The following is a 12334-nucleotide window of genomic DNA, read 5'->3' on the forward strand; positions in this document are numbered from 1 at the left end:
ACTACCCAACCCATCATCGCCGTTAGCCTCTACCATCATCTACCTCTTTTGATCGTTTTTTTTTTTCTGATTTTCCCTCTTTTCCGATCTATTTATACATACTTCATTAATTTGTCGTAAAATAAGGAGAATCAAAAGACAAAAAAAAAAAACATACAAAAAGAGGAAGATCGATGGTAAGAACCAACAACGACGATAAGTATTACAGAGAACGAAGAACGATGGGACGACGAGAGGTAGTGAGAGGGCGCAACGCTATTGGGTGCAGGGTTTGAATGTTGTAGGAGTTGGGAATGATAAAACTAATTTAGTTCCTTTTTAATTTAAGATCTTCATAGGCAGGTACATGTAGTCTTTTTAGGTGAAAGAATATGTAAGTAACTAATTTTTAAAAGCTGAATAATTTATCTATTACAAAACAATTTTTAGCGATTTAATCATTCCAAATTAAAAAAATTTACTGGTTTATTTATTAAAAAAATAGTTGAAGGAATTAATTATTGAAAATAAAAAAGTTGGTTGGATATTTTTAGAGAAACTCCGGTTAGTTTAGATTGTGTGTTAAGTTTAGGCATGGTTATTCAAATGTGGAAAGGAACAATTCTGCTCCTCATCTTAATCATGTTATTTAAGAAAAATCAGCCATGTATTAAGAGAAATTCCACGTTAAGGAGTTGTTCCGTTCGTTTTCCATTTAGGCCTATATGGATAAAGTTGTCTGTATGATGTAACATAAATTATTGTTCGGTTGTTTTGTTGAATATATAATCTGAAAGATTGAAATGGACCATTTTACCCTTCAATAAATAACATTTGCATTTTTGGCAGCAAAGAACAAAGAAGATTTCTTGATATACAATTACCCATTTGGAGGTTTCTTGAATCCACAATATAAATAAAATCAAAAAGCTTTCACAAAATCATAAAGTTTCGACCCTCATCTTTCTCTTTCTGTTCTTTTTCGATTTTCACAGAATACAAAGAGATGAAAATATATTTTTTTCTATTTGAACTAATTTCTCGTTTTCCTTTTGTTTTTCACAAAAAAAAAAAAAAAAAAAATACATTCTCACATTTCTTCTTCATCCTAAGTTGAAATAGGTATCTTTGCTTGGTTGACTTCTGCCTCTGATACAAACTTTTACGGTTTGTAGATTGTTTTGAGTTTCGACGACAAACAAAAAGGGGGTGGATCGATGGAGAATAGAAAGTGGAGAATAGAGTTTGCAGATCGATGGAGATAGGACCAGAGGAAACAAATAGGATGAACGAGAGAATTGAGATAGAGTATGGATAGATGGAAGTGAGAGAAGCTGGGCATTTTGGGGGAGGGGGGGCGATGGCTCTAGAAATGTGAAATGAACAAACTTGGAATAAAGAGATGAGTAATGGTTGAGTCCATATGATTCTACTTTTATGGCAGACATATTAAGCCATCGGCTAACCGAATAAGTTAGAAGTGAACAACAATGTATGGCTGACGAATAAGCCAAACAAGCTTAACAACCCATTAAGCCATTACCGACAACCCCTAACATTAGGTTCGTTTATCACCCTTCTACAATAAATCACTTCTATTACTTGTTCGACATCGACTAGGTAGAGAAGCTCCACCTTATAACCCCTTATGTAAATGACACTTGTAAGGATGGTTAATTGTATCGACTCTTGCTAGGGAAAGGATTGTTTGATTCAGGGGAATAAAAAAATGGAAATGAATTTTCATTCCGTTTAGTAGAAAAACTAAAACTTACAAAGATTTGTTACAGAAGTGTTATTAAGATCTTTAAATATACCCGTTATTAGATACCATAATATTTAATATAGGGAAAAGTATATAAAACCAACGAACTTTCCCCTTTTGAATGATTAAATTTTTGATTTTTTTTGAGTGAAAAACAATTGAAATTTCTCATTTTAATTAATTAAGCCGTTGGATATCAATTTTGAATAAATAAACCATTGACCTTTTATTTTTTGTGATTTTAATTACAAAATTTATTTTCTATTTATGACATTTAAAACAAGCTTACTTTGATTTTCATTTAAAGAATTTATTTTTTATTTAAGACAATGTTTTTAATAAATTATTTTTTTTTTGTCAAAATCATATATGATTCAAAACTAATTGATCTTTTTCCAAAAATTTCCTAATCACATGTAATTTAAAGCGTGAAAAACAGTGATTCAAATTAAACGTTGAAAAATAAAATAATGAAAACAGAATCACATGTGATGTGTAACATAACACTTTTAATATGTATAAGGTCACATGCGATTCAAAACATGATTCATAATTTACAAATATTACATATGATGTTGTAGATAATTGATGGGTTACCGATTATTTGTTGATGACTTTATATCTCTACCTTAGGATTAATACTTAGAAATCTTTTGGATTCAATCAAGTTGGTATGTAGCTAAAACGGTTAGGCAACTCGAAGAAAAGACAACAACAAAGGATGTGCATCGGGATGCACCTTCCGATTATTCAACCCCAAGCCGAAATCTGCCGATTTGTTGGATCGGCCGATAGTCATCACGGTAGGTCAACTTAAAGATATGCCCACAACAACCATTCTAACAATATTGCACCAACCTCGGTTTTGAAACATACATTCCATATAACACTTGCAAGGTATGTTTGTCTTTTCTTAGACTTGATGCGACATATGAAGAAAGTACAAGAAAGTACTTCAGAGACTAGTCCCTTTTGATGCGTATGATGAAAAATGACAACCCTAAGTGGGCGTTTGGTTTGCAGATTCTGAAGGAATTGGAATGTTGAATCCCATTGACCAAATTTCATTTCCTCTTTTGATTGATTCTTTTTCACTAAAGTAATATTTAAAATCCTACAAATTTTACAAATAAAGGAATTTAACATTCCTTAGCAACTATATGGAATTTTGATGGAATGAAATTCTCTATTTTAACCCTATATACCATAATCTTATAAAACCCAATATGACCATCGTCGACCACATTCGAACACCGTCGATCTGAATCCACCGACCACCGTCATTTGAACCACCGTCGATCACCGCTATCTGAAGCACCGCCAACCATTGACATCTAAACCACCGCCGACCACCACTGATTTGAACCACCACCGATTGAAACCACCTAATGATCTGAACCACTACTGATATGAACCATTGCCGAACTGATGCACCGTCGATCTGAATCACCGTCATCCGAACCACTATTGACCACCATCGATCTGAACCACACTCGACCATCGCCATTTGAACTACAACAGACCACCATCGATTTGAACCACCGCCAACTACTATTGATCTGAATCATCGTCGGCCACTGTCGATCTGAACCACAAAAAATCAGAACCACATTCGACCACCGCCACCTGAAGCACCATGGACCACCACCGATCTAAACCACTGGTGACTACCACCGATCTGAATCACTGATGGACACCACCGACAACCAACGATTTGAACAACCATCGATCTGATCCATCGCCGCCACCATCGATCTAATCCACTGCCGCCACTGCCGATCTGAACCACTATCCATCTGAACCACCGCTGACCACCTTCATCTGAACCACCACATACCACTATCGATCAGAACCATTGCCGACCACCGCCATTTGAACCATTGCGGACTTCCACCGATTTGAATCACCATGGACCACCACCTATCTTAACCACCGCCAACGACCATTGATTTAGTAACATCATTTGGCTTATGGTTATATTTGGGTTGTGTATTTTATATTGTTTTACATGTTAAGTAATTATTTTATTAAAGTAATTTTAGTTGTAAAAAAATAAAATTAAAAAAAAAGCATTTTGGTCATTTACCAATATTTCATTCTAATTTCAAAACTACATTATGTGAACCAAACAAACAGATTCTAATTTCTTAACAGATTCCATTCCAATGTCTGTCAACCAAACAGGTGGTCAAACCTGACAATATTATATTCCATTTCCTTCAAAATCAAATTTAGTTAACAAATTTCATTCCATCCAAAAACATTCTGCGACTTGAATGCCACATAAAAGTTTTGAAGTCAACTCTGCAATCTTATCTCAAAGTAACAAGTGTCCCAATTCATTTAATGCACATGGTAGTATAAAAGAGAGAATGGTTGCTCCGTGCAAGGTTACACTTTTAAGAAATTGATCTAGCAAAAATAGGCGGCTCCTCCATAAGCATAGTTTTACTTTATGTTCTAGTTTTCTAAGTGTAAGATTGTTTTGAAAGAATTTTTAATCTTTTCTTTTCCGCAACAGTCTTGCTTCTCTATGTTTAATTCTTAATTTGAATTATCAGTAAGAACTAAATCAAAGTGAAAGTTTGAATAGTTACATTCAACCCCTTTCTACAATTACTTGTGTGGTTGTCATTCCCATTCGGGACTAACAATAACTTAGACTTCTTTTCCACTTAGATTTATTATGATCAATATCACATTTTATACTTTAACGAAAATCAACGATTTTTTCAGAAAATCAACGTCGACTAATTATGGATATCATATATGATTTTTGACAAAAATTGTACAAAAATCTTTAATAAATTACTTCAATAAAAAAATTTAAAAATGAAAAAGTAGAACATAATTATTTTAAATATCATAAAAATAAAATATATATATGAAAATTAGTTATACTTAAATCACGAAAATTGTTAAAAANAAAACTTACATTTTTTCCACTTAAATTTTCTATGATTAACGATATTTTGATGAAAATTAGCGATTTTTTTGGAAAATAAACATCAATTATTGTGTTTGGAAAACTTTTATTTTTGACAAAAAAAAAAAATACATAAATTCCTTAATTAAATCCATTAAATAACCCTTATAAAAATAAATGAATTTCCATATATAATCTATATGCAACAAATGACACATATGCTTTTTTATATAGTTTTTAAGAAATTTTTTATTTAATTCATGATTCAAATAAATGATTGACCCAAATTCATTATCTTATTTAGATAGCATTCATGTTTGAACCTCTACTATTAGTAATTTGTTTTAAATATAGTATGAAATATTATTTTTTACTAATTTTTAAATTGTTTTTTTTCTGAGGAAATTGACCAAAATAGTCAATCTTCCTAACCAACTTCATTATTTATTCAAATTTTCAATCGAATTCTCATTTTAACCAGAGTTTACGTAAATCTCTTACACATTTGTATAAACTCGATCTTTAGATTTAAAAAAGAAAAAAAAAGTTATTTTTTGTGTAAAGATTTAGCTTTTTGCGTAATGATTCAAATTTTTGCATAAAGATTTTTTTTCCCAGAAACCAGTCTTTAAGCAAATGCAGAAAACATCTGTGTAAAGGCTAAGAGGTTGTTTGTTTACCTCTTAATAGTTTCATTATGAGGCAATCTCTGAATCGTTAAGAGGTGAATTTTGTTTGACAAAAGAAAAGTCTGCCCTCTGATGGTTCTAAAATCCTCTGAATGATTTTGTATCCTAGGACTCCCTTAACCATTCAACGCCCTAATTTCATCGTAAATAATTATCAAACAATTATATTTCATTTTGCATTATATCATGAGAATCTCTTAATTATTCTGACCAGTTAATCATTCTGCACCAAACCATTCAACAACTGTCAAACAACCCTTAACTATTTTGAAAAGCAAAAAACAGCTAAAAGGTGAATTTGTTTGATGGAATTGGCTATTTCAGTTCATTTTTTTTTTTGGTGATTTCACAAATTTCAACTATCACTTTGCTAAACATGATTAGGATGAATGATCGTGTGAGAAGAGGGTTAAGGTGAAAAATGTAAGAAGAGATTTGGACCTTTGATCATCTTTAATCTCAAACTCACAAATGAATCAGGCCTAATACGGGGATTGGTCTGGTACATCTTGGTATCTCATCCTAATGAATATACATCCAAGTCCCGTATATCTTGGTATCTCATCTTAATATACATCCAAGGGTAAAGATTCGTTCTTACGTTTTTTTATTTTAATTCTCATTATTAATTGATCAATTGAATTTTCAACTATCAATTAATTTATCAACTAGCAGATAATTTACACCAGTTATTAGCTAACTTATCTATACTACCTTATAAACCAGATTTATCAAAAGTTTTAAAAACAATTTTAATGCACAAAATACTATACATTTATGCACAAAGTCTTAAAAGTCTTAAAAATAACTCATAATGCTTTAAGTACTACTACTTTATGCATTCATTCTTAAAATCTTTTAATTTACAATTAAATAACATATAGTACAAGTTACGAATGCACATTTTAATGTTTCCAAAACACTTTTGACACATTCCACTCATGTCTTCACCCTTTCATACCTCTATGTCTTCTCCCCATCCCCCAAAGTGAGATTCAAACTGATATTCACCATGAGTTATTAAAAGTTCGCTCATTCATCTCTCATTCAATTGCTCTAGAACTCTCGGTCTCGAGCTCTTGATTCTTTGCTATTGGTGTAGATCGAACACATTTGTGGAGTCGTTTAAATATGTTGGATTTTAAATATATTGGATTTTAAACTGTCATACAATTTTTTCATTGATAAACTGTAATTGAAACCATAACTCTTATTTATTCAAATTGTACTAATATGTAAAGACCAAATATAACTTATATCATCATTAAATATTTTTCTAATAAACCAATAAAACTTCAAAATCATTAAAATTCATAACTATCACCGCATTACATCGTTAAACAACTAGTAAATTACTAAAATAAGATTTCAAAGAACTTTTTTAAAACCAATAAGATCGAATCGAACACTTTGAAACCCAATCCGAGATGTCGATTCAGTTTGACCAACTTTTTGACTTAAAAAATTAATAAAAAATAATGTTTTTTTGGGATGACGTTTTTTTAAATATAAGGATTAACAGATGGCCACGTGTATCATACAGCAACCATACGGTACATTATGGAACAAAATGTAACATGAGAAACAACAACTGATTGGTGACACGTGGATGGTGTATGAAACAGAAGCAGTCATGACCGTTGGATTGTTGTAATGAGTCAAAGATCTAGAGAATATATTACTATTTAAGGGATCTTATCTAACAGTCGAATATGCCTTCGCTTTACTATATTAATTCATAAGACCATCCACTCTCTTTTCTGCATCGGCTCGGCTCGGCTCAGTTACATAGTTAATTATGTTTTCGTCCATATAGTTTTATGAAATTCCAGATATCGTCCCTTGAGTTTCCAAATTACGAACATTTCTCTATTATTTGTTATAAGTTTAATCCCTCACCTAATGGGGCTTAAAAACCTCTAGTTAAGGTTATGTTTAACAAACTAACTGATAAGCAGCTGATATTAAACTATTAATAATTAATATTTAGAATAGTTATTTATAGTTAATATTAATAAATAATAATTAATATTAATGAGAGGCATAATTGAAAAAAGTGACTGAAATTCCTCATAAGCTATTCCATCCAAACATGTACCCGAACTAAACATACCAAATATTCCAAATCCTTCCATAAAATTCAAATCCCTTAAAATTATTCCATCAAACCAAACAACCCTCAAGTGATTTAGGTTTTTTATACTCAGTTTCTAAATGTTACAATCAAATTATATATATAATATAACCAAAATGCCCTTATGTGAGAGACACATGGAGACAATTAAAGAAAGGCATTTGTGGTTTATTAGGGTAACATATCATATTCATAATAAAATACAAACAACGAGAAAAGTTTATAATTTAAAACTCGAGGAATGATGAATGGCGAAATGAACGTTTATTTGAGGGTGTCGATGGTGGTGCGAGCTACCTTAGCACCCTTGTTGTCATAAGACCATCAAAAACTAATACTAGTTGTAGACTCCAAGCTTGTCAATGACCTTTAACATGTGATGTTAATTCTGAACCTTAAGTTGTTCATAAAAACAATAGTTTTCACTTGCATTGATTTACATGCTACCACTGACCTGATGTGGAAATTTAAATGTTGACAATCAAACTGTAGTACCGTGTCCAATTTGTGGCCCTCATCTATTCATGATCCCTATCACTACCTAAACCCTAGTCACACCGTAGTTTTCATCGTCCACGTCACATATTCACTAATGGCATCTATTATATATGTGGTCATTGTATAATAGCCCAAAATTTGGGACAAAGAAAAATTCCATGGATAGACAGGAAGTGTGGTATACAAATATCAGAATACGAGCTTTACACAAAAAGGAAAAGATATACACCAGTTAATTACAATTGTAAGTAAATTGGTTTAAGATTAACAACCTCCTAACCTAAAGACTATGTCAGCTCTTGGTGTCCCAAATCCCCGAAGCTCTTTCTATATTGGCCGGTCAAACATGCTTAGGAATCCCGCCAGTAGGACATGAGATACATGTCGACACAAAACAAGTGTTAGGTCAAAAATCCTAGTGAGCATGAACATGAAGTAATAGTTAAAATCTTTTATAATCCATGTATAATTAACATTCGTATGGAATCAACAGGGGAGACGCATATCCATTGAGAGTGATGGAAACACATAAGTATGTCGCTCATACAACATTGTTCCATGACACTTGAAGACTTATAGTCCAAGTGTCCTAACGGCTTCTTAACAAGTTTCACATGAAGAGTCAGTTGGCCTTAGTATCTATATCCATGAATAACACCTCAAGGATCGACACACTTAATGCCTACCTCCAAGGTAACACCTCAAGACGGGGAGTTCTTGGTGCCTATTTCCAAGGGAAAACCTTAAGACTCAACCCTCCTTGTGCCTACTTGAAGAGTGCACCCAACCATCTATTAACAAGTATGGGTGTTCATTTAACTCAACAGGGGAAAAATAGCTCCATGCTTCATAATAGAAAACTTAAAATCATCCCACCAGGCTTATCACATTATAAAACCCTCATATTCATAATAATCTCAAATTAGGTCAATAACTTCACATAATAGAAATCACATGAAGACCTCAAGACTTTAAACCAACCTTTAAGTGATCACTTTTCAAATAAAGTTTAACCATAGAAAGGAAGATGTAAGTTCATGAATCCTTTATCCTAGAAGTCCTTCAGTGCTCCCAAGAATTCGATCTTCTGGAATTGAATGCTTCTATGCCGAATTTAATAGGAAGGGGAAGAGGTAGATTTGAGAACTTAATGAGATAATGGCTGAAATCTCACATTTATGTCACTATTGCGATGTGCGACCTTAGCATGCCACCCTAGGGTCACGACTCAAGGGTCGCCCATGCCCAAAAAGGGCCACTCACAATATAGAAAGTGCAAAGCTGGTCGTGTGATGCATGGGTCACAGATCAAGGTTCAAGGTTCGTTGGTCCCCAAATCTCCCAGCTACGGTATAAAACTTGTGAGCCTGATATGTGATACATGGGTTAAAGTGCTAGGGTCACAACCTCCCATCATTTGACATTGAACAGATCCCTAACTAGCATTAAGCAGATGTGTCTTGCCCAATATAATAATCATAAGCAAACGATTCGCCGAATATGAATACCAAAAGTAAACCCAAGACTAAAATAAGTAAGGCTTTGAGATTACATTTACTCAAATTTCCGGGTGTTACACATTGATGACCCACGAAGGATCTAAAACACATACTGTGGTAAGTAATATGTCAATAAATGATCTGAAATTGCATGACTATGTGTCTGATGCATTTGGTGTTTATGAAAAACACATATTTATGATATAAGATACTTTAGATCTAAAGAACGTCTTTCAAGTTTTGAAATTTGAAATAATCAAGAGACACAAAGAAGAACAATATCAACATGCACGTGCTTGAACATCTAATTATTAGTCAAAATTAAATCTTCTTATATATGTGTCAAGTCAATAAATGCTTTTATTTAAGATTCAAAACATGATAGCAATAATATGTATGCTCTGAAAATTGATGTACTTTATTTTTGTGGTTTGGTAGATATTTTTGATAATTGATGAATGGTCAAAATACAGTTGATTTTTTTTTATTTTTTAAATTTATAAAATTCAATATATAAGTTAACATTAAATACCTTATTTATTACAATTAACTTTTACATTAATTAGAGTAAATTACAAATATCACCCCTGGGATTTGTGAAAACTCTGGACATCATTCCTAACTTCTGGAAATTAGAAGAATTGTAATTGTGATTTGTATTTTGTTAAGCTTTTGGTCCCTGATCGTTAGGTTCGTTACCCTGTGCCATTAAGTGTCATCACGTGCTAACAACGTAAGGGGCATTTTGATCATTTTACCAATTTTTTAACATATTTTTTGTATGCAATTTTGAAGTATATGTACAAAGTGAAATATTAAAAAAAAAAAAAAAAAAAACTAATCCCCTCACGTGACAGTCCTCTCCATCTTCATCCTCGACGATAGAACTCCCCCATCTTGACGACTGCACCACCCCCGCCCCCGCCCCCGCCATCTCAACCGAAAACTTCTTTGAAGCAAGCTCAATAGCACCATGAATGGCAACACCAACATCCTCTTTTACTTTGTCTCCTAAAAAACAACCCAAAAGAACATCCTCTTTTACTCTGCTCCCTTGCAATTCTTATGACTAAACTTAATACACAAAGGCAACATTTAACATCCTCTTTTACTCTGCTCCCTGAATAACTTCCAAAGAAGTGGGATTACCCTTTTATCAACAAATAATATCTCGAAGATTGGTGGGGAAGTTGCAATCCCTGAGGATGAGAGTGACATGGTCGTCATAGAAACGCAGAAGGATGTGTAATGTGAGGGGGATGTCGGAGAAGAACATGAACGAACCCAAGAATTTTTGGATACGGTGGCACCATATAAAACAGTTGCATCTTCTAAAACAAAATGGTTGCACCTTTCATGAACCTAATTTTTTTTACCTTACCACGGAGAAACAATACGGTGGCGTATGCCACCCCAACCACCCCTTTGGGTCAGTCCTTGGAGAAGGATGTGATGACGGTGAAGGGGCTGCCAAAGAAGGAGGGGCCTTGGTGATGAGTACCAAAGAAGGATGATGTGTTGATGATAGGAGGTTAATTTAACGTCTTAAACACTTATACACGTACTTTACAAACTTGTACAACACAAAAGTGCAAAATTACCAAGTTGTCATCATGTGACTTATGCACTAAGCCCATAATGAAAAACAAAAAAAACGTAACAATGATAACAGTTAGACAGTTTCCATAAAAAAAACACATAATTACATTTTTTGTAATTACGAAACTTTAGGGACTATATCTAGAATTTTCACAAATCCTTAGGAACCATTTTTGTAATTTATTCCATTAGTTATCTCATTTATTAAAATATGGTCTCACATGATTTAACCATGAGGAACAATAATTGGGGGGTACGGATTGGTTGAGCTGTTTACAGCTAAACAACTCAAGCTGTTTAGATGGCAGCTGGCAGTCAAACCACGACTCTCTTCTCTCTGTACCTTAAACCGACTTTTTTCCAAGCCGAGCCAAGTCATCAAAAAGTTTCTCTTTAACACTTTTGACTGCCCCTCATCGGCTCAGCGTGCTTACCACACGCCACTCGGCTCTTTCTATATATATGCCTCGCCCACAGATCTCCAACCATCAACTTCTATCTAAACCTAATCCCCAAATCTCATCGAATCCGATTCTCTCTGTTCTTGATTGAATAACCTCCGTGTGTTCTTGATTGAATAATCTGTATCTATGGCGGACGAATCGACGAAAACTAGAAGGCAGCCTAGCCGGTTACAGCGGAGAGCGCCGGCGTTGATACAGGTAACTCCGGTCGGTCACTGGAATGTTGCGATTCCTCTTTTATCACCGTTGGCTACGTCACCGGATGTGAAGACGAATCATGTTGATAATAGTAAGGAGGAGTGTCGAAGAGTTGTTAATAGTGATAATAAGATTGTGTCGGAGCCGGAGAAGGTGCCGATTGTGTATAAGAAGTGGCAACATCCGGCTGCTCCGTTCTATTACGAGACGGCGCCACCGTTATTGCAGTCGGTATGTACTGGTATTGTTGATATGAGTTGATGATGGATACAGATTTAGAGGATTTCATCATTGCAATTTGTATTTCTGATTCGTAGTTTCATAGAACCTGATCGCTTTTAGATCTAATGGTGAATGATTTCATTTTTTTTCTTCTTCTTGTTGTTCCCTCCCCGTTTATTTTTGATAAATTCTGATCCGAAGGAAATGGATCTCACAAGCATGAACAAGTCATCTCGATAGCGTGTAGGTTTAGGTCAATAACATTTGTTTTTTTTTTTGTTCCGTAGCATCTTGATCGATTAAATCTAATGAAACAACCAAAAATTCCATCAAGTTATGAACTTAAATCATCAGTGGAAAT

General features: G+C 33.7%; 1 protein-coding gene across 1 annotated transcript; it reads left to right on the top strand.

Moving 5' to 3' along the window:
- The first annotated feature begins 11580 nt into the window (after positions 1–11580).
- Positions 11581–12316, top strand: LOC112529689 (uncharacterized protein At4g14450, chloroplastic-like). The gene has a single exon (XM_025141030.1). The coding sequence runs from the start codon at positions 11680–11682 to the stop codon at positions 12010–12012; it is 333 nt and encodes a 110-aa protein (XP_024996798.1). The 5' UTR covers positions 11581–11679; the 3' UTR covers positions 12013–12316.
- The last annotated feature ends 18 nt before the right edge of the window (positions 12317–12334 follow it).

This window comes from Cynara cardunculus, assembly GCF_001531365.2.
Source record: "Cynara cardunculus var. scolymus isolate 2C chromosome LG 16, CcrdV1, whole genome shotgun sequence".
In the NCBI taxonomy this organism is placed as follows: Eukaryota; Viridiplantae; Streptophyta; class Magnoliopsida; order Asterales; family Asteraceae; genus Cynara; species Cynara cardunculus.

What these genes read in the sequence shown, in the direction of transcription:
- LOC112529689 (XM_025141030.1), top strand. Translation starts at nt 11,680, where the DNA reads ATGGCGGACGAATCGACGAAAACTAGAAGGCAGCCTAGCCGGTTACAG.